This window comes from Hypomesus transpacificus, chromosome 17, assembly GCF_021917145.1.
Source record: "Hypomesus transpacificus isolate Combined female chromosome 17, fHypTra1, whole genome shotgun sequence".
NCBI classification, from domain to species: domain Eukaryota; kingdom Metazoa; phylum Chordata; class Actinopteri; order Osmeriformes; family Osmeridae; genus Hypomesus; species Hypomesus transpacificus.
In genome coordinates, this window is record NC_061076.1 from 14,919,811 (window position 1) to 14,936,036 (window position 16,226).

At 48.7% G+C, this 16,226-nt stretch overlaps 3 protein-coding genes and 1 non-coding gene across 4 annotated transcripts; 2 read left to right on the plus strand and 2 right to left on the minus strand.

The window, feature by feature from the left end:
• Nucleotides 1-26: 26 nt before the first annotated feature.
• LOC124480124 lies at nucleotides 27-181 on the minus strand. Its single transcript, XR_006957523.1, has one exon. It is a non-coding gene; the product is annotated as a U12 minor spliceosomal RNA (small nuclear RNA).
• A 508-nt stretch (nucleotides 182-689) lies between these two features.
• poldip3 (polymerase (DNA-directed), delta interacting protein 3) lies at nucleotides 690-7,466 on the plus strand. Its single transcript, XM_047037971.1, has 10 exons — nucleotides 690-796; nucleotides 1,408-1,514; nucleotides 2,068-2,483; nucleotides 3,624-3,683; nucleotides 3,844-3,912; nucleotides 4,253-4,486; nucleotides 4,950-5,027; nucleotides 5,658-5,787; nucleotides 6,034-6,100; nucleotides 6,312-7,466. Exons 1-10 carry the CDS (start codon nucleotides 726-728, stop codon nucleotides 6,520-6,522), a joined length of 1,443 nt encoding a protein of 480 aa, XP_046893927.1. The 5' UTR covers nucleotides 690-725; the 3' UTR covers nucleotides 6,523-7,466.
• A 214-nt stretch (nucleotides 7,467-7,680) lies between these two features.
• Nucleotides 7,681-10,180, plus strand: rrp7a (ribosomal RNA processing 7 homolog A). Its single transcript, XM_047038036.1, has 7 exons — nucleotides 7,681-7,775; nucleotides 8,089-8,231; nucleotides 8,418-8,543; nucleotides 8,755-8,878; nucleotides 9,017-9,114; nucleotides 9,421-9,628; nucleotides 9,768-10,180. The coding sequence occupies exons 1-7, from the start codon at nucleotides 7,715-7,717 to the stop codon at nucleotides 9,851-9,853; spliced, it is 846 nt and encodes a 281-aa protein (XP_046893992.1). The 5' UTR covers nucleotides 7,681-7,714; the 3' UTR covers nucleotides 9,854-10,180.
• LOC124479290 (zona pellucida sperm-binding protein 4-like) lies at nucleotides 10,171-15,821 on the minus strand. Its single transcript, XM_047037980.1, has 13 exons — nucleotides 15,544-15,821; nucleotides 15,271-15,395; nucleotides 14,974-15,094; nucleotides 14,344-14,478; nucleotides 13,890-14,062; nucleotides 13,688-13,767; nucleotides 13,077-13,207; nucleotides 12,595-12,778; nucleotides 12,327-12,396; nucleotides 11,749-11,823; nucleotides 11,031-11,100; nucleotides 10,445-10,579; nucleotides 10,171-10,313 (listed from the first exon to the last, which is right to left on the minus strand). The coding sequence occupies exons 1-12, from the start codon at nucleotides 15,734-15,736 to the stop codon at nucleotides 10,470-10,472; spliced, it is 1,467 nt and encodes a 488-aa protein (XP_046893936.1). The 5' UTR covers nucleotides 15,737-15,821; the 3' UTR covers nucleotides 10,171-10,313; nucleotides 10,445-10,469.
• Between the last annotated feature and the right edge of the window lie 405 nt (nucleotides 15,822-16,226).

A 16,226-nucleotide genomic window follows, 5' to 3' on the forward strand; every position in this document is an offset into this window, starting at 1 on the left:
CTTATTTTTCTTCACAGCAATGGGGTCGGGCAGATCCTAGCCCTGCAGGGCATCTCACAAAGTAGGTGAGTCACCGCTAACAGGCAGACCTTTACCCGTTCAAAAATTTATCTCGTAAGTTACACGAGGACACGGGCGTCACCCCGCGTCGTTATTTTCCTTACTCATCAGTTTAAGGCATAACCAATCGATGGGTTCGGAGCAGGCTATACGTCGGTCTCAGGTAAACACGGTAACGGTTGTTGGGAACCGTGAGAAGAATCAGTCTGCAATCAAAACGTTTCTCAAGTTATACAAGACAAACATCTAATTACATAAATGTGTTGCATTGTTAAAATTATAACACGTTTCTGTAAGATTTTATAGAGTTTTAGATTATTATTTTGAGGTTTATTGACGCGCAAAGGTTTGTGGGAAGTACTGACGTCACAGAACTTAACGTCCTTGCGGGAAAGAGCAATCGATACCTGATCTCAACGTCAGAAGCAATCGAAAAGCCTTAAATTTACTGTCTTAAAATTGTATTTTTGCATCGCACTATAGTAATTTGATCAATTTGTTTAAAATATTTACAGACAAGACTACGAATATTTAGAAAGTTGTTTTGTGAAACGTTTTGTTATTGCTGAGGCCTTTTTAATTTGACCTAACCCAGCTACCATAGCTGCTTCTAGTTTTCTCGCATTCACTATTCGTCACGCACGCGCGTGAGTTAGTCAAAGAAGATGGCAGATTTATCTTTAGACGAAGTGATACGCCGACGCGGATTGAACACCAAAGGACCCACTGTAAAAAGGTACATCCTGCTAAATGTGTGTATTATTTAGCCCGTATTAGACGCCAAAAATGTAATTTAGCGATCGCAAATGAAAATCTCTTCCATGGAAACCGAGTTCATGAGCTAGTCCTAACGTTATCGATGGCTGACTGTTCAGTGTTTGTGTTAGCTAGCACTGCTAGCAATATTAGCAACAGCTGCAAGCTCTCTTTATTGGTGTGCGTTGGTGCCGTTTTGTCCTTCGCCTTCTAACGCACTCATACTAGCAAAACCAACAAACGCCTTCTTGCTAGTTTACTGGTTCTCCGTCGATGTAGACGGCCAGGCTACGTAACTTAGCCGAAGTTAGCTAGCCAAACTAGTGGTAGTAGATAAAGACGTTGTGGCCAGTCAATGTAGCTAGCTAGCTAAGGCTAAGTAGAACTGCTACTAATCATAATACAGCAATGGTATCTAGCTAGTTATTGCTAGTGAATCTAAGGCTAAGCAACATAGACAAGCGTCATGTGTGTCTGACCAGCTAGCTACAATATTATGTTATTGAATGAGGTAGGCCTAAACGTTTCCGCCCCATGGTTACAACGGTTGTAGTCTCCGGAATCTTAACCAGATCTCAACTCCCAACGCAGGACTATGTTCGGCAGGGGAGCAGGAGGAATTGGGAGGACGTTCGATGCCCGACAGAAGATTGGGATGGGGGATGCCAGACAAAGGCTTGGTGGCGGTGCAGGAGCAGGTAATGACAAAATTGACCTTTCGAACCGCGGTTTAAGATCATTGAGAAAAGTGGTGACGATTGTAATATAGCAGTATTAGAAACGTAGGTTAATCCACGCTGTCGTCTCACTCTGAACAGTCCATGGAAAACCGGTCAAGTTAATGAGCAAATGCAAAACGCACGTTCTAAAAATTGTTGGTTTAAACATGTTTTGTAGCGTGATACCTTGCATTTATTACAGAAGGGATTGCCAAGTCTGATTTGTTTGCGGAGTGTTAATTAGAGAAAGAAGAACAAAAGAGTCTTGTAAATTTGAAATATGATGCATTTCTTCCCTGTTAGATAAACGCCATACACAATGTTTTATTTTCTTGAAATGCTTCTCTCAGCAGGACGTCCGATGATCTTTTCATATTCCCATCATGTCATTGTTTTGTTATTCTGTACATTTTCATTGGACGGAAAAGACAATCTTTCCATCCAAAATTTGAACGCATCTCTCAAATAGGAGTCTGCTTCTCTAACCCCTCTCCCTCACCGCCGCCCCCCTCTCTCCCGTTCTCCTCCGCAGGGTTCAAGGTGACGGACGCCCGACAGAAGATCGGCCAGAAAGACGCCCGCTTCAAAATCCGCGGCGGCCGAGGGGGCGGGGTCCAGGACGCCCGCCAGATGATCAACTCGCGCAAACAGGGCCAGAACCCCTTCCAGCTGGCCCCGCAGACGGTCCAAGCCGGCCCGGCGGCCCACTTGCACACCCACATGCAGCAGATCCAGATCCACGCCGCCGTCGCCGCCACCAACAATGGCAACGCCAGGCAGTTCAGCCCCGCCCCGGGGGGGCCCAACACCCGAGGCCTGACGCTGCAAGCGGGGGGCGTGCCCCCCAGGATGATGGACGCCCGCGATAGGCTGAGCCTAAAGAGGAGCTTTGGGGGGCCGGCCCAGGGGGCGGCGATCCCGCCTTTGAAGATTACCAAAACCATCCAGGTGGGCTGACGACTTGACCCTGAAGGGATTTGGGGGGGAATCTACGCTCGGTTGTGACCTCGCGGAGGGGAGGATGCCGATCTAGTGGCGCGGCACTTTTGGTCACCGATTGTTGTCTTTATAAATGTGGGTTAGGTCAGTCTTTCTCAGGAAGTGCACAGTTCAGTCGTCTAGTTCAAAGAAAGTCCAAAAGTTGGATTCTTGCCAGCAAGGAAACAAGTCTGACTCGGTCCAGAGTTGTCTAAAATCTAGTCTTCATGCATGATCATTTATACAACATCGGGGAGAATTCTCCTCCCCCTGCATAGCAGCCGTCTAGCTTATGATGGTATTCTTCCAACGAGTGATATTTAGCTCAAGGAACTAACATTGTTTATCAGGGGTTGTGGTTGAAACTGGGAGGAAGGCTTTGAGTGTTTCATGTCTATCTTGCCGCCAGAGCAGTTCTCATAATCCACTCATAGGTAGGAAATATTTCCACGCACCGTGTTCTTTTCACGCAGTATAGAGTTACCATCCTTTGTCTCTCTAACAGCGTGCCTCGGAAACAAACTCGGCTCGCAAAGTTCCCCCTCGGCCTAACCGATCTTGTAGAGCAGTGGTTCTCAACCCTGGCCCTCAGGGACCCCCTGTCCTGCATGTTTTAGATGTTTCCCTGCTCCAACACACCTGATTCGAATACATGGCTCGTTATCTAGCTCTGTAGAAGCCTGGTAACGAACATGCATTTGAATCAGGTGTGCTGGAGCAGGGAAACATCTAAAACATGCAGGACAGGGGGTCCCTGAGGACCAGGGTTGAGAACCACTGTTGTAGAGGATCCAGAGAGCACGGTGTGGTAGTTCACTTCAGTACCCTGAGAGGCTTAGTGGACACACGCCCCCCCAGCTTCAACCCAGATCTAGAAAGGCTGTTAGGATGAACAGACTCTCAGGAGAGGTGAAGGAGAAGGGTAACCCGGCGTGTCCACGACAACGGAGCGGGCCGTCGCTGTCCCATTCCTTTTCAATGAAACCGGGCGTTGACGCCCGCGTAGGGTATTTTCATTGAAAAGGAATGGAACAGCGACGGCCTGCTCCGCGCCCGATGCTAACGCCCGATGCTAATGCCTGATGCTAACGCCCTGGTCTCTGTCCACAGCAAAGGCCGGTAGGAATGTCAAGCGGTGTCCGGGTCAACATGCCGAGCAGGGGAGCCGAGGTAACGACAAGATGGATTTGTGTTTTTCCCTCACCCTACCCCACACTCAAGGTTCTCCCAACATGGTCACGCCCGTAGATTCGTTTCCACATCCCACAGTGATTTGAAAGGTGTCGTCTTGTCCCTATCTCTCCCTCCCCCCCCCCCCCCCTCCTCTCAGTCTCTTTCAGGCAACGAGGACCTGATCCTCAATAAACAGATGAAGATCACGACCAACAATGTGTCACGGGTGAGCAGCCGCACTGTTAATGCCTCTACATTTCAGTCGTGCGTTTCAGCCCATCTCTCACGCACGCACACACACACTGCCGTAGCCTATCATTCCCACTGCTATTTCTCCGTTAAATGTGGGTATGGAGGGGGGAGCAGGTGTAGTAGCGAGTGGGGATGTTTGTTGTTATGTATTTATTTTGTAAGTGTTTTAATTTTATTTTATGTGTGCCATGAATAGTTTTGTCTGTATGCTGGTCTTGCCGCGGAACCATTAGCCCTTTGGGGGACATGAATGAATAAATATATCACGTCAATACCCCCCCCCCATACCCCGCTGACTCCCCTCCCTCCGTCAGCCCGGCACCCTGGGCTCCACCTTCTCCATGTCGGGCCCCATCACCAAGGTGGTGAAGAACGACGCCTACACCGCTCCCCGGGCCCCGGTCCCCGTGGCCCCCACCAGGCCCACCCCCAGCGCGGGGGGCGGAGCCTCCAGGCCTGTGGCCGCCGCCGCTTCCCAGCCCGTCTCCAGGACCCTCCAGCAGGCCACGGCCCCCAGGGAGGCCAGCTCCCCGCCCACTCCCCCCCAGGTCAGTGTCCCCGACAACCAGCATGACCTCCCTGGCTCTGGTGCCCCTCCGGCCCTCCACAGTCCCCGTTACGTCACTCTCATAAGGTCACCAGAGGTGACTACCACAGAGAAGGGCTGGCTATAGACTGGGGTAGGATGTTGGAGACTGTAGGAGGGGGGCGGGTGGAGGGAGCAAAAGAGCCATGTTCTGTTTTGCCCTACTAGAAGAGGGATGCAGGCTGTGGTGATTTTCCTAGGTGTGTGATTTTCTGATGCTGTGTCGGTGTAAAATCCAGCCTGGCTTTTCCTGTCACCTGTGCTCGCTTGGATGAAGCCAGGGTTTTTTTTTTGGTTCCTTGCCGCTCAGACATCCTCCGTAGGGATCGAGCGGGCCGGTTTTGGTTCCTTGCCGCTCAGACATCCTCCGTAGTGATCGAGCGGGCCAGTTTAACCGGTGTGCGTCGTGTTTTCCCTCTTCCCAGCCCTCCTTCAGCCCTCTGGAAGGAACCAAGATCACGGTGAACAACCTGCACCCGCGCGTCACCGAGGAGGACATAGTGGTGAGCCCCCCCTCCCTCACGCTCAGGTGCCTCCCCCCCCCCCCCTTCACGCTCAGGTGCCCCCCCCCCCCCCCCCCCTTCACGCTCAGGTGCCCCCCCCCCCCCCCATCATGCTCAGTTCCCTCCCTCACGGTCAGGTGCCTCTCCCCCTCCCCTCCCTCACGCTAATGGGCCCCTCCTCCCTCACGCTCAGTTCCTCCCCCCTCCCCCTCCTTCACGCTCAGTTTCTCTCCCCCCCCTCCCTCACGCTCGGGGGCCCCTCCTCCCTCATACTAATGGGCCCCTCCCCCCCACCTCCCTCACGCTCAGGTGCCTCTCCCCCCCTCCTCCCTCATGCTAAGGGGCCTTCCCCCCCACCTCCCTCACGCTCAGGTGCCTCTCCCCCCCTCCTCCCTCATGCTAAGGGGCCTTCCCCCCCACCTCCCTCACGCTCAGGTGCCTCTCCCCCCCTCCTCCCTCATGCTAAGGGGCCTTCCCCCCCCCCTGCGCTCAGTTCCTCTCCCCCTTTTAGATGCACGGCGCCCTGCGCCAGCCTCAAGCCTGCCGAGGATTCCAAAGTGTGAGTCATCCAGGCCAACTAACCTTTTATTTATTTTCTGTGCGTGTGTGTGTCCGTTCATCCGTCCACAGGAGCTGTTCTGCGTGTGCGGGGCCTTGAAGCGAGCGCGCCTGGCCAAGGTGGGGGTGGCGGAGGTGGTGTTTGTGCGGAAGGAGGACGCCGTGAGCGCCTACAGGAAGTACAACAACCGCTGCTTGGACGGTGAGCGCCGGTGGCAGGACGGAAGGCCTTTACCTTTAGCCCCAGAGTACCACGACTGGGATCCCTAATGCTGACCCACATATGGACTCGAGTCTTATGCATGGGAGGGCAGATAGGATTGTCTTATTTCCCATATTTCATCATGCAGAGTTGTTTATTAGAACTAAGAACAGTACTCTGTACAGGTTTTGGTGGGACCAGTTTGAGTGTATCGTGGTCGATCTCCTTTTGCTTTTTGCTCCCCAGGCCAGCCAATGAAGTGCAATCTTCACATGCAGGGAAACGTCATCACGTCAGACCAGCCCATTCTTTTGTAGGTTTCTGTTTCTGTCACCTTCCCTCTGTTTGGAATTGGATATTGGATTTTAAATATGTGAACCCCACCTCTGTCTCCCCCCCCCCCCTCTCTCTCTCCCTCTCTCCCTGTCTCTCTCTCTGTCTCCCCCCCTCTCTCTTACCATGTCTCTTTCCATGTCTCTCTCTCTCCCCTCTCTCTCTCTGTCTCTCTCCCCTCTCTCTCTCAGGAGGTTGAGTGATACTCCCGGCAGCGGCGGAGCCAGGAAAGACGGCCTCCCAGCCTCCCTGTCTCGCCCCGGGGGCCGCCCGGCCTCCTCCCAGCCCACCCCGGAGGTGGACCCCCAGACCATCCTCAAGGCCTTGTTCAAGTCCACCACCCAGTCCACCTCCACCACCGAGTCCAGCTCACAGGCCACCGCCTTCCGCATCAAGATATAACGCGGTTGAAACGTGGTGATCACGCGGTTTAGCGTCGCAGCCCAAACGCAGACGGCGACACGCACTCTCAGATCCCATGAAATGTTCTGGAACATGCTCCGTATGCACACACTTCCCCAAATGTTTTTGGTTCTTTTTATTTTTGCATTTGATTATTTTCTTTCCAAGTACACCGACTGGCGCAAAGACGGTAAGCCAGTAATTGTGCAAATAAATTTTACGGACATATTACCCCAATAAACCCACATTCTGGTCCATCATCCATAGCTTTGAAACAGTCGATCCCAGTCATTTTGGTTTTCAGAGCTGCAACTCATTGTTTTATTCATGTGTGTAACCCTGAATGGACCAACTTGGGGTTGAGCTGGGTTTTTTTGTCGGTTTATAGTTGTAATACATTTTGGAGGGAAGGGGAAATATAAAGCTGTCGTTGGAGATTGTTTTTTTGTTTTGTTTTTTAAGTAATTTTGGCCACATGGTTTGCGTTCCCTGTTCAACTAGTTCACATTGAACGCCATTCTTTTAGAAATCATGATTGTTTTGGACGTAGACCCTCTCTTTGACTTACCTTCCCACCGTGAACCACAAGCAACAAGATCGGTACACAGCCAAATGTTACTGGGTGTAAATCCACTTTTGTTGAGTTTAAACATAACTGTACAAATGCTTGTATATCATAACTCTGGTCATTGGTTTGCCATCTTCCGCTGCTTCGTGGCACTCAAATGGTCCTGTCCTTATTTTGTGATTGTTATTTGACTTGGTGATCGATGTTGGAGCAGTTGTAGAAGTCATGCAAGTTTACTCTCAAATTTATGTTGAACTGTCAGTAAATTACTCTTTCTACTACTGCTGTGTGTGTCCGTCAAAAGGAAGATATGGTAGTGAGGACAGATCTCTGTACAAGTGATTTTCCGGCATTAAATGTCGCTTTGTAAAGAAAACGTGTCAGATTCTTATTTGAAATGTTTTTTTTAATACATTATGGATACAATTGGTATACTGTGCTTGAATTACCATTTGACAAACATTTTGTGAAGTTTCCATAGTTAAAATGATAGATTTTGTGAAGTTTTACGAGCAAACATTTTAACAGAAAAGCATTGAGTTTACTTTACAGTACGCAGTAGATTTAAACAGGAACCGCACACCAGATGTGATTGTACTTCCTGTGTGAAAGTTCACAACAAAGATGGCGCCGTGCAAGACGAAACATGCTAGCCAGGCTTTCATTATTCCAGGAGGATTTACTGGTAACTATTACATTTGATTATTTATTTAAATTGTTTTTTTTTTTTACAGTGTTCCATGCTTGGCTGAAAAACGCATTCAATTGTGGTCGTATGATCGATTTTTGGTGTAAACAAAATGCTGAAAGGATGTAAGATATAGAGCTAGGCTAGCCGGACCCTTTTTCTGTTTTGGATGTCGTCAGTTAATGGATGTCGGTAACTTGATCATTTATTTAAAATGTGTCATCTGCAGTGTTTAGAAGTTGATTTAATTTGTTCTCTTCCTGATCCAGAGGTGTGTTTTGTGCTTAACCGTCCACCTGGTGTCTTTCAGTACTGTCCCTGCAGTATAGTCCTGACAGCGCCGCGCGCCACAGCGTGTTTGTTAAGGAGCACAAAGTGCGAGCGGAGAAGACTTCACAAAGACCTCTCGACAAAACACTGTTTGCCATCAACATTCCTCCATATTGTTCAGAGGTAGCTATTTCACGTCTGTATAGATATGTCTCCACTCCACCAGCACAACTGTTGAATGGAAGAGTATGATGCACTAGTCTTTGCCAATATCCCCTTCCTAAAAGGAGCGGTGACTAAACGTATCATTTTCCAAGGAAAACGTTTCTGTACATACCAAACCTACTTTTGCCTTTCTCTGACCGACAGCCCATCGTAAAGGAGCTGTTCTCTCAGTTTGGCCCGGTCCAGTCTGTGGAGCTGAGGGACAAGCCGGGCTCCTCAGAACACACCGGGCCCAAGATGTCCAAGTACTTCACACCAACACAGAAGCAGGCACGTTTCTAAATAAATCATGACGCTGATGATACCGGCCATATTGAAAATCCAGCTGGCTTTGTAGGCTCTCCTGCATCAGTTTCTCTCACTCTTACATTGTTGTGCCTTCACTTTATTAAACCATGCGCACAGGACAACGCGCTGTGCACCAAAAGAATATGAGCTGTCTTGATCAATATTTGCCACCCTCTTTCTTCATTTCTTCCAGGGGTTCAAAGTGGGTTATGTTGTTTTCGACAACGCCAGGAGTATAGCAGCAGCCAAGTCCCACCCCCATGACGTCCCATTGGTCGTCTCCACAGAGCAGCAGCCAGTGAAAACAGGCATACAGAGTGCGTACAAAGCAGCGCCCCTTTTACTTGCAGTGTCCGTTTTAGTACAACTATAGTCAACATGTACATCCCTTTTCTAGTCAACGTGTACATCCCTTTTCTAGTAACAAAACACGTTTTTACACGTTTATTTAACAGAATGGGTTGACCAGTACAGAGAGGAGTTAATTCAGCCGGACAAACTACAGAAAGCAGTGGACTCCTTCCTGCAGGGCTATGACAAGAGGAAAGAGGAGGTAAAACATGGTCCTCGGTCTGACTGCAGGGTTTGAATCTCCAGTCCTGAACTCATTGATCGGGGAGTCAGATGGCTGAGCGGTTAGGGAATCGGGCTAGTAATCAGAAGGTTGCCGGTAGGATTCCCGACCGTGCAAATTACGTTGTGTCCTTGGGCAAGGTACTTCACCCTACTTGCCCCGGGGAGAATGTCCCTGTACTTACTGTTAGTCGCTCTGAATAAGAGCGTCTGCTAAATGATTAAATGTCATTTAGCATTTAGCGGTAGCAGAGAGACCCGTGTCTGACGTGTTTTCTTCTCTCAGGAGGCGGAGCGTAAGAAGAAAGCGGCGGAGGAGCAACAGGAGGATGAGGAGGGCTGGGTGAAGGTCACGAGAGGAAGCCGCGGAGTCAAGGCCCGCCCCCACAGCGAGATGGCCAACCAGAGGGCTTTGCATAAAGAAACCAGGAAGAGGAAGAGGAAGGAGCTGGTCAACTTCTACACCTGGCAGCACAGGAACACGCAGAAAGAACGTAAGTTGTCGCAGTAACATCTTCGGAAAGCAGCATTACAAACTGGCAGTTACGTAATCGCATCTCACTGACTTACTGTGGGCTTAAAAGGAAATATTTTATGGTTCTGTAAACTTTGTTTTCTTTTTTTTCCTTTCAGACATTGCAGAATTGAGGAAAAAGTTTGAAGAGGACAAGCAGAGAATCGCTTTGCTTAGAGCACAGAGGAAGTTCCGGCCTTACTGAATAACTTGTTCATTTCTTAAATCCGAGTCACTCAACTCTTTTGTCTACAATAAATCTAAGTTAATATTCTAGTTAAAGTCACAAAACGTGTCTTGGTATGACTCATATGCCTGTGCGACAATCCTAGATGTAATCATGCTGAAACTAGACTGGTGTGGAGGGAAGACTTCCTAACACAAACTCTGAGGTAGTGAGAAACAAAATCTTTGTATAAAGACAGTCTCTAAACTTTTTGGAAACTAGGATTTCTCGACCTAGCTAACCACATCTGTATTAAATAGAAGTTAGACTTGAAAACGTCATTAAATATGCTTTATTTGGATTGGGTCAGTCTGTTGGCTGGGATCATTGCGCCTGGATTCTGTCGTTGCCCTCCTGGTGCACACGCCTCCGTATCTTCCAGCAGCCACAGAATAGGGGGAGAAACGGGACGACGGTGTCCGGACAGATGCCAGGAAGACTGAACGAGGACGGAGACGACAACAACACGGGAGTCTTTGAAACGAGCTTGATGTGTCGACATGTACCATGTCGACATCTCTTTCCGTACCATCTCACTCCCAGTGCATACACAGAATCGCAGAAGTGTACCTGTATTGAAGCGAGTTCTTGGCTGTTACTCGGGTTCAGCGGTGTTCTCGGCCAACAGCAGAGGGCCAAACGAGAGCAGCTGGACCTGCTGACTATCTGCCTCCCTCCTCTTCCTCTGCGGTTCCTCCTCATATGCTGCGCAACACAGGTTGAGACATGGTTACAACGTCAGTACTGATTCAGAACAACAAGCTGACCCACAGGGCTGGTTCCCCATGCGGAACATAAGGATAGAGATCAACAACAGACTGCCTTCTTCCTGCCCACCCTTCTTGAGGCGCTCTCTGGGAGAAAACGTGGGGTTCGTTCACGTGGCTTTCACCTATCCGTGCATGTCTGATGGAGTAGGAAGGGAGGCTACACCTCTCATAGGCTCTCAGTGTGTCGCCATGGCAGCGGCACTCACAGGTGTGTCGCCATGGCAGCGGCACTCACAGGTGTGTCGGCATGGGAGTGGCACTCACAGGTGTGTCGCCATGGCAGCGGCACTCACACAGGTGTGTCGCCATGGGAGCGGCACTCACACAGGTGTGTCACCATGGGAGCGGCACTCACACAGGTGTGTCGCCATGGGAGCGGCACTCACAGGTGATGGAGCAGCGCTGTTCACACTTCATGTCCTTTGGGCAGATCTCCACCCAGCAGTAGAAGAACATCTAGCAAGCAGAGATGGAACATGTCCTTTTACACTTTGTACTACTGCAGACTCATCCCACTTTAGCGGTAGTAGTCCATGACAAAAAAAAGAGGAGAAATTAGATTGTTGATACGGTTTAGTTATGGTGTTAAGACAGACAAAATTAGAGAATAAATATTTAAGGAATAATTAAATGGAGAGAAAAGAGATGAAGACAGTATCTTGAGAGAAAAAAGAACAATGTTCAGACAGGGATAAGGGAATTATTTTATACCATGAAACATTTAGTCAGTAAATTATAAATATGGACGTATGATAAGGAATTGGATTTGAGGGATATGAACAGAACTTAACAGACCAGTGTAGCAGCAGCCCAAGCCTGATTGTGTAACGGCATGGTGTCAACAACAGAGTACACTGCTCTCTACTTGACCTCTGTTGTAAAGTCATCAAGCACTTTAGAATTCCAGCAAATCCAGTACAGAGTACACGCAACCATACCCAAGTGAACAGTGACAACTGGACTGACAAGGAAACAACTGTCTGCAAAACTGAATGTGTTTCAGTCAACTGGCTATATTGCTACTTTAATAAGACCATCAAAAATGAACAATTTGATTGGACTTCTAAAAATGTAACCATGTCAACTAAAAAATTGAACTAGTACCTCCTCCGAACTGAGTTGACCCGTCTCGGGATCCAGGAAGGCGAAAGTGTGGACGTCGAACCTCCGGACCTGCACCTGAGAAGAGAAATGTGCACATTAAGATGGTTTGTGTGTATATCATATGTCAAGTAAAACTACAAAAGGTAGAAAACCATGAAGTACGTGCATGGGACTGGTCATCACATGGGTGTGTGTGAAAGCAGAGACAGAGGACATGGTATGTTGATGACTGGAGGATTGGACAAGGGCCCAGGCACTCTGGCCTTGAGCTTGTGGACGGACATCAAAGGGGGGAGATACGCCCAATTCAAAGAAGGGGGGGGGGAGAGGGGTAGTGCTGAGACAAGAGATACCAGATGAGGGGGATACACACATCCCTATCTTTGTTCGCTATCCCAAAAGGTTCCCTGTGAACATTTCTTCTTTGCCGTTGTGAACGCATTCGCCTAGAATGTGCAGCTGCCCGCGAGCACGTGCATTCAAATGTATTAAGAGGCTTTGGGCCCGTTTGAAGCTCATTCGTAAGATGTGACTCGCACCCCTTCCGACCTAGAGGGCGCTTGATTCAGCTACGTCACCTGGGAGGTGGTGTTCCCGACTGGGCTCTCAAAGACGGAGCTCTTCATGTCGTCTTGGGGATCGGGACACCTGGGAGAGAGAGGCGCCGGAGAGACAAAACCACAGAAAACTGAGTCGCCTCTCCATCTGTTACAGAGTAAGAAGGCTACGGGCCCATTTCATACTAGAACACAACAAAGACAGGGGCCTCTGGAAGTGAGTTAACGCAGTGGATAATACATTCTGGAAGACCCTACCCCCCCCGCGCCCCGCGCCCCTCCCTGTCACCCGTCAGAGAGAAGAGTCCAGGTGGAGTGTCTGGAGGCTGGGTAGGCGAAGCAGTCCCGCACACGCAGGGAGAGGTTGGGGTCGGGGAACGGGGTGTCGATGGACACCTCCACGTGCACAGGCTTCCGCAGGGGCACAGTCAGAGGCAGCTGCTCCCCGGGAATGAAGGAGGTGAAGGACTCGTCTAAAAATGTTAAATAAACACACCCCCACCCCCCCCAAAATGGCAGAGATATCAAACATTGGCCGGCCCATTGGAAATATGAGAGTGAGATGCCCTAGTCTTAGACTTGGGGTGGAGTTCATTGTGTGATGGTGGATGTTCACTTGCGCTGCAAGCTAATAGCTAATCGTGTTTCTCGGTGGTTCACAGCTGTAAGTAGCACCTCCTTGATTGCTTCTCACGGCCTGGCGTGTCCACCTCCGTTAGGCTCTCTAGGATGCCTCCTACCTGGAAAGATATTGGGATGATTGGACAGTACCTGTGGCGATTCTCATCTGGACTTGGACCATCCCCAGAGCTGTAACCGCTGGAGGGTTGGTGGGATCCAAGGGCTGCAGGTATTTGTGCTTCCGGACATGTGATGCCTCATACTGACACTGAACCTGCAGACTGGAAAGCCCTGAATCATTGGAGAACTGCAAAAAGAACTACAAAAAGATGACATCACTACAGCGGGGACGACGTCGCCGAGATACACAAACTGGCTGCTCGTTGTTCTTGTCAGTTGACCAGCCATCTCTGCCTGCGTCATGTGTGATAATAATAACAATGATCATATTTGATTTGTCATATCTTTCTTGTACTCAAAGCGCTACAGTATATTACAATCACAATCCTACGACATCATTGACGATAAAAAACACAAACAAATGAACAATTCAAAACCTAATCAAGAACGTAGCGTTTCAAGCAGTTTCTTGAAGCAACAGATATGAAAAGCATCTCATGGTCACATCTCTGGAGGATAAGACCCCCCCCCCTCCCTTTCTGTGTATGATGTCAGTCCCACTTTCATGTCCTAGTCTGGAAACAATGAAGTGCCAAGTCTAACATCCACAGAAAGACAAGAGGGTTGGACACCAACGGCACCTGAAGCGGGTGTCTCTGTCAGAAGCATCCGTCAGCAGTTCCTCCACCTCTACTTCATAGATAACCAGATCTCCCTCAACCTGGAAATACCAAACAGATGGCGTCAAAGAACAACCTGAATATCGTTCATATCAAGCTCTACTACTCAAAATACTTTTTCAGGGATATTTAGATCATGGGTCGTGCGGATTACTAGCCTCACCTTTATCTTAGTTCCACAGTCCGTCATGCCGACCTTGAAGACGGCTGTGTCTGATGTGGTCACCACAGGAAAGCACTGAGGCTGGTCCTTGACCACTAAGCTGCTGGTATCGAGACGGGGGTCAGAGTCGGACGCCCTCACCCAGAACACAAAATGGCTGTCCTGTGAGCAGGCTGAAGGCAAAGGGAGAGGCAAGCTTAGATTGTTTCCCCCAAACTCTCCACAGATAGGCAAACTGGCTGTGGAGGACTGAAGGTATGGAATGTTCTCTACGTCAGTTTGTTGAGTGTCTGGTTTTCTGGGTATGACACCACAGTATGAAAACACACAACCTGCTAACCCCTTTCCTTTTTAGACATCCACATCCAGCATCCAATTCAGCACCCGGCACAACTATGTGTCGTAAAATTCCTCTGTGACACACACCTCAACGCCAAGATCAACACGATCATACCGTTCATCCTGTAGTAACAGGTCGAGTCCTGATCGTCGTAGCAACAGTCCATTATGAGACAGGCATCGGCAGAGACAGCCTGGGGTCCACAGGCCAATCGCAGGGCTCTCTCAATGCCACACTCCCCAAGTGGTGCTGTACAAGAGGACCATCCAGATCATCCAAAGGACATGTCTACAGATGACCCATCTCATGGCAACAGTTTTCTGTACACCTAATGGCTGGAAGCTCATGAGATCATTGATTGAAGGAATCATTGTTATCTTGAGGCTACGGTCTACTGAATGGCGTGTGATTTACTTTGAAATGCACCTCTATTCATGTCGAACCCTCCCACCTTCCAAATGAATACTTCCCCAATTCCCAGTATCAAAACAATATGAACAGTGCAAGGATGTAGTGTTGAAGAAGTTATTTTAGGCTGCAATGGCTGGAGTTGAATTTAGCGTTCGTCAAAGAAGAGGACTGCTTTGAACATTCTTTTTGGGTTACTACTTGTACTGGACAAGATTCTGGAGATGCTAATAAACTGCCAAGCACCATTCACCCGTCGCCTTGGTCTGTGAGTAGCCAGCCTGCCATTAGCACTACAATGGCAATTCTGAGAAGATGCGTTAGCACCATACGTACACGGGGGAGGGGTGCTGGAGGTCAGACCCTCCTTAGGGGGCAGAGGACAGGTGAGGGTGACCTTGTGCCACTGTTCCTCTGCAATCAACTGGACTTCCAGGGACACCTTCATCATGTCGTCCTTTAAAAAGCAGAGGTTAGTGACTCCACACATCCTTGTGGCCAAGGCCTGTGTCTAGGTTAGAGATTGTTAAGAGGAATTTAGACAGGACACAGGCTGATAAAACTGGAAAATAGAGTCCGGAGAATACACACTTGGAAAGGAACCCTTGCTGTTAGTCAACCCGTTGGGATTACCTTAACCTGGACGAAACAGCTGTCGTATCTACTGAAGAATGAGACATCACCAGTCTGTGTTCTGCCTCTCTGCACCCCACAGTGTTCTTTGGTTTTAGGCACTGGCACGCGTTTCCCAGTCTTGTCTTAAGATGTGGGTGACAGGAACCATTTTTTGTTTACAATTCACAACCCACCTTAAGGCCAACAAAGGGCAAAACCACGTGCGTGCGTAAGGACAATAAAATGTGTAGAATTAATCAGAAAAACTGATTTAAAATGCGATTGTTTTACCTATGATGTACAGATTGGGACCAACCAGTGGACCAAAAACTGCATGTATTCGTTGGCTTGTACAAGTGACTCGAGGCAGGACATGACGGGCTCCTTGTTCAGGGGGTTTGAAGTCAGCGGGTGGTTGGCATGTGAGGTTTGGCGATAAGAATGTTAATATTACAAAACACACGTTTTGTGAAATGGAGTGCATGTTTTGTTTGAATAAACTGAGATTTAAGCGACTGATTAACAGGCTAGTTATTTAGCACAAATTATTGGCTGTGTAGCGTCTTCCCAATCTGGCAACAGGCGACTACGATTTACTATGAAGTCACACGAGATTTGTAATCCTAGGTGAAAGCGCAACAGGTACATGTGTCCCAAGAGATATACAGTTTTATTTGACCCATTTGCTTTATTCATGAAGGCTCAATGTCATATATATCCTGCTGAGGGGCGCCTCTTGACGCACGTTTTAATGAGAAAACATTACAGATAGCCTACCTCTAACAGATGAACGTTATTATCACCTAGATGGTTCCAGAACTATATTACCAAACATAACAGGCGAAGATGCATAATCAAACACAAAACGAACATAATACAACATGACAAATTCCTTTGGTACATAACACAGGAGTTACTCATAGACATTTTGTTGACAGTCCAGAATTACCTAACTAAATACCTCCAAGTCACGA

Coding starts and splice junctions, on each gene's coding strand:
- poldip3 (XM_047037971.1), top strand. CDS start 726: ATGGCAGATTTATCTTTAGACGAAGTGATACGCCGACGCGGATTGAAC. Junction 797..1,407: donor AAAGGACCCACTGTAAAAAG/GTACATCCTGCT, acceptor CTCCCAACGCAG/GACTATGTTCGGCAGGGGAG. Junction 1,515..2,067: donor TGGTGGCGGTGCAGGAGCAG/GTAATGACAAAA, acceptor TCTCCTCCGCAG/GGTTCAAGGTGACGGACGCC.
- rrp7a (XM_047038036.1), top strand. CDS start 7,715: ATGGCGCCGTGCAAGACGAAACATGCTAGCCAGGCTTTCATTATTCCA. Junction 8,232..8,417: donor TTCCTCCATATTGTTCAGAG/GTAGCTATTTCA, acceptor TCTGACCGACAG/CCCATCGTAAAGGAGCTGTT. Junction 9,629..9,767: donor CAGGAACACGCAGAAAGAAC/GTAAGTTGTCGC, acceptor TTTTCCTTTCAG/ACATTGCAGAATTGAGGAAA.
- LOC124479290 (XM_047037980.1), bottom strand. CDS start 15,736: ATGCACTCCATTTCACAAAACGTGTGTTTTGTAATATTAACATTCTTA. Junction 15,095..15,270: donor GCTGTTTCGTCCAGGTTAAG/GTAATCCCAACG, acceptor TGCTTTTTAAAG/GACGACATGATGAAGGTGTC. Junction 11,101..11,748: donor GTCAACTCAGTTCGGAGGAG/GTACTAGTTCAA, acceptor TCTGCTTGCTAG/ATGTTCTTCTACTGCTGGGT.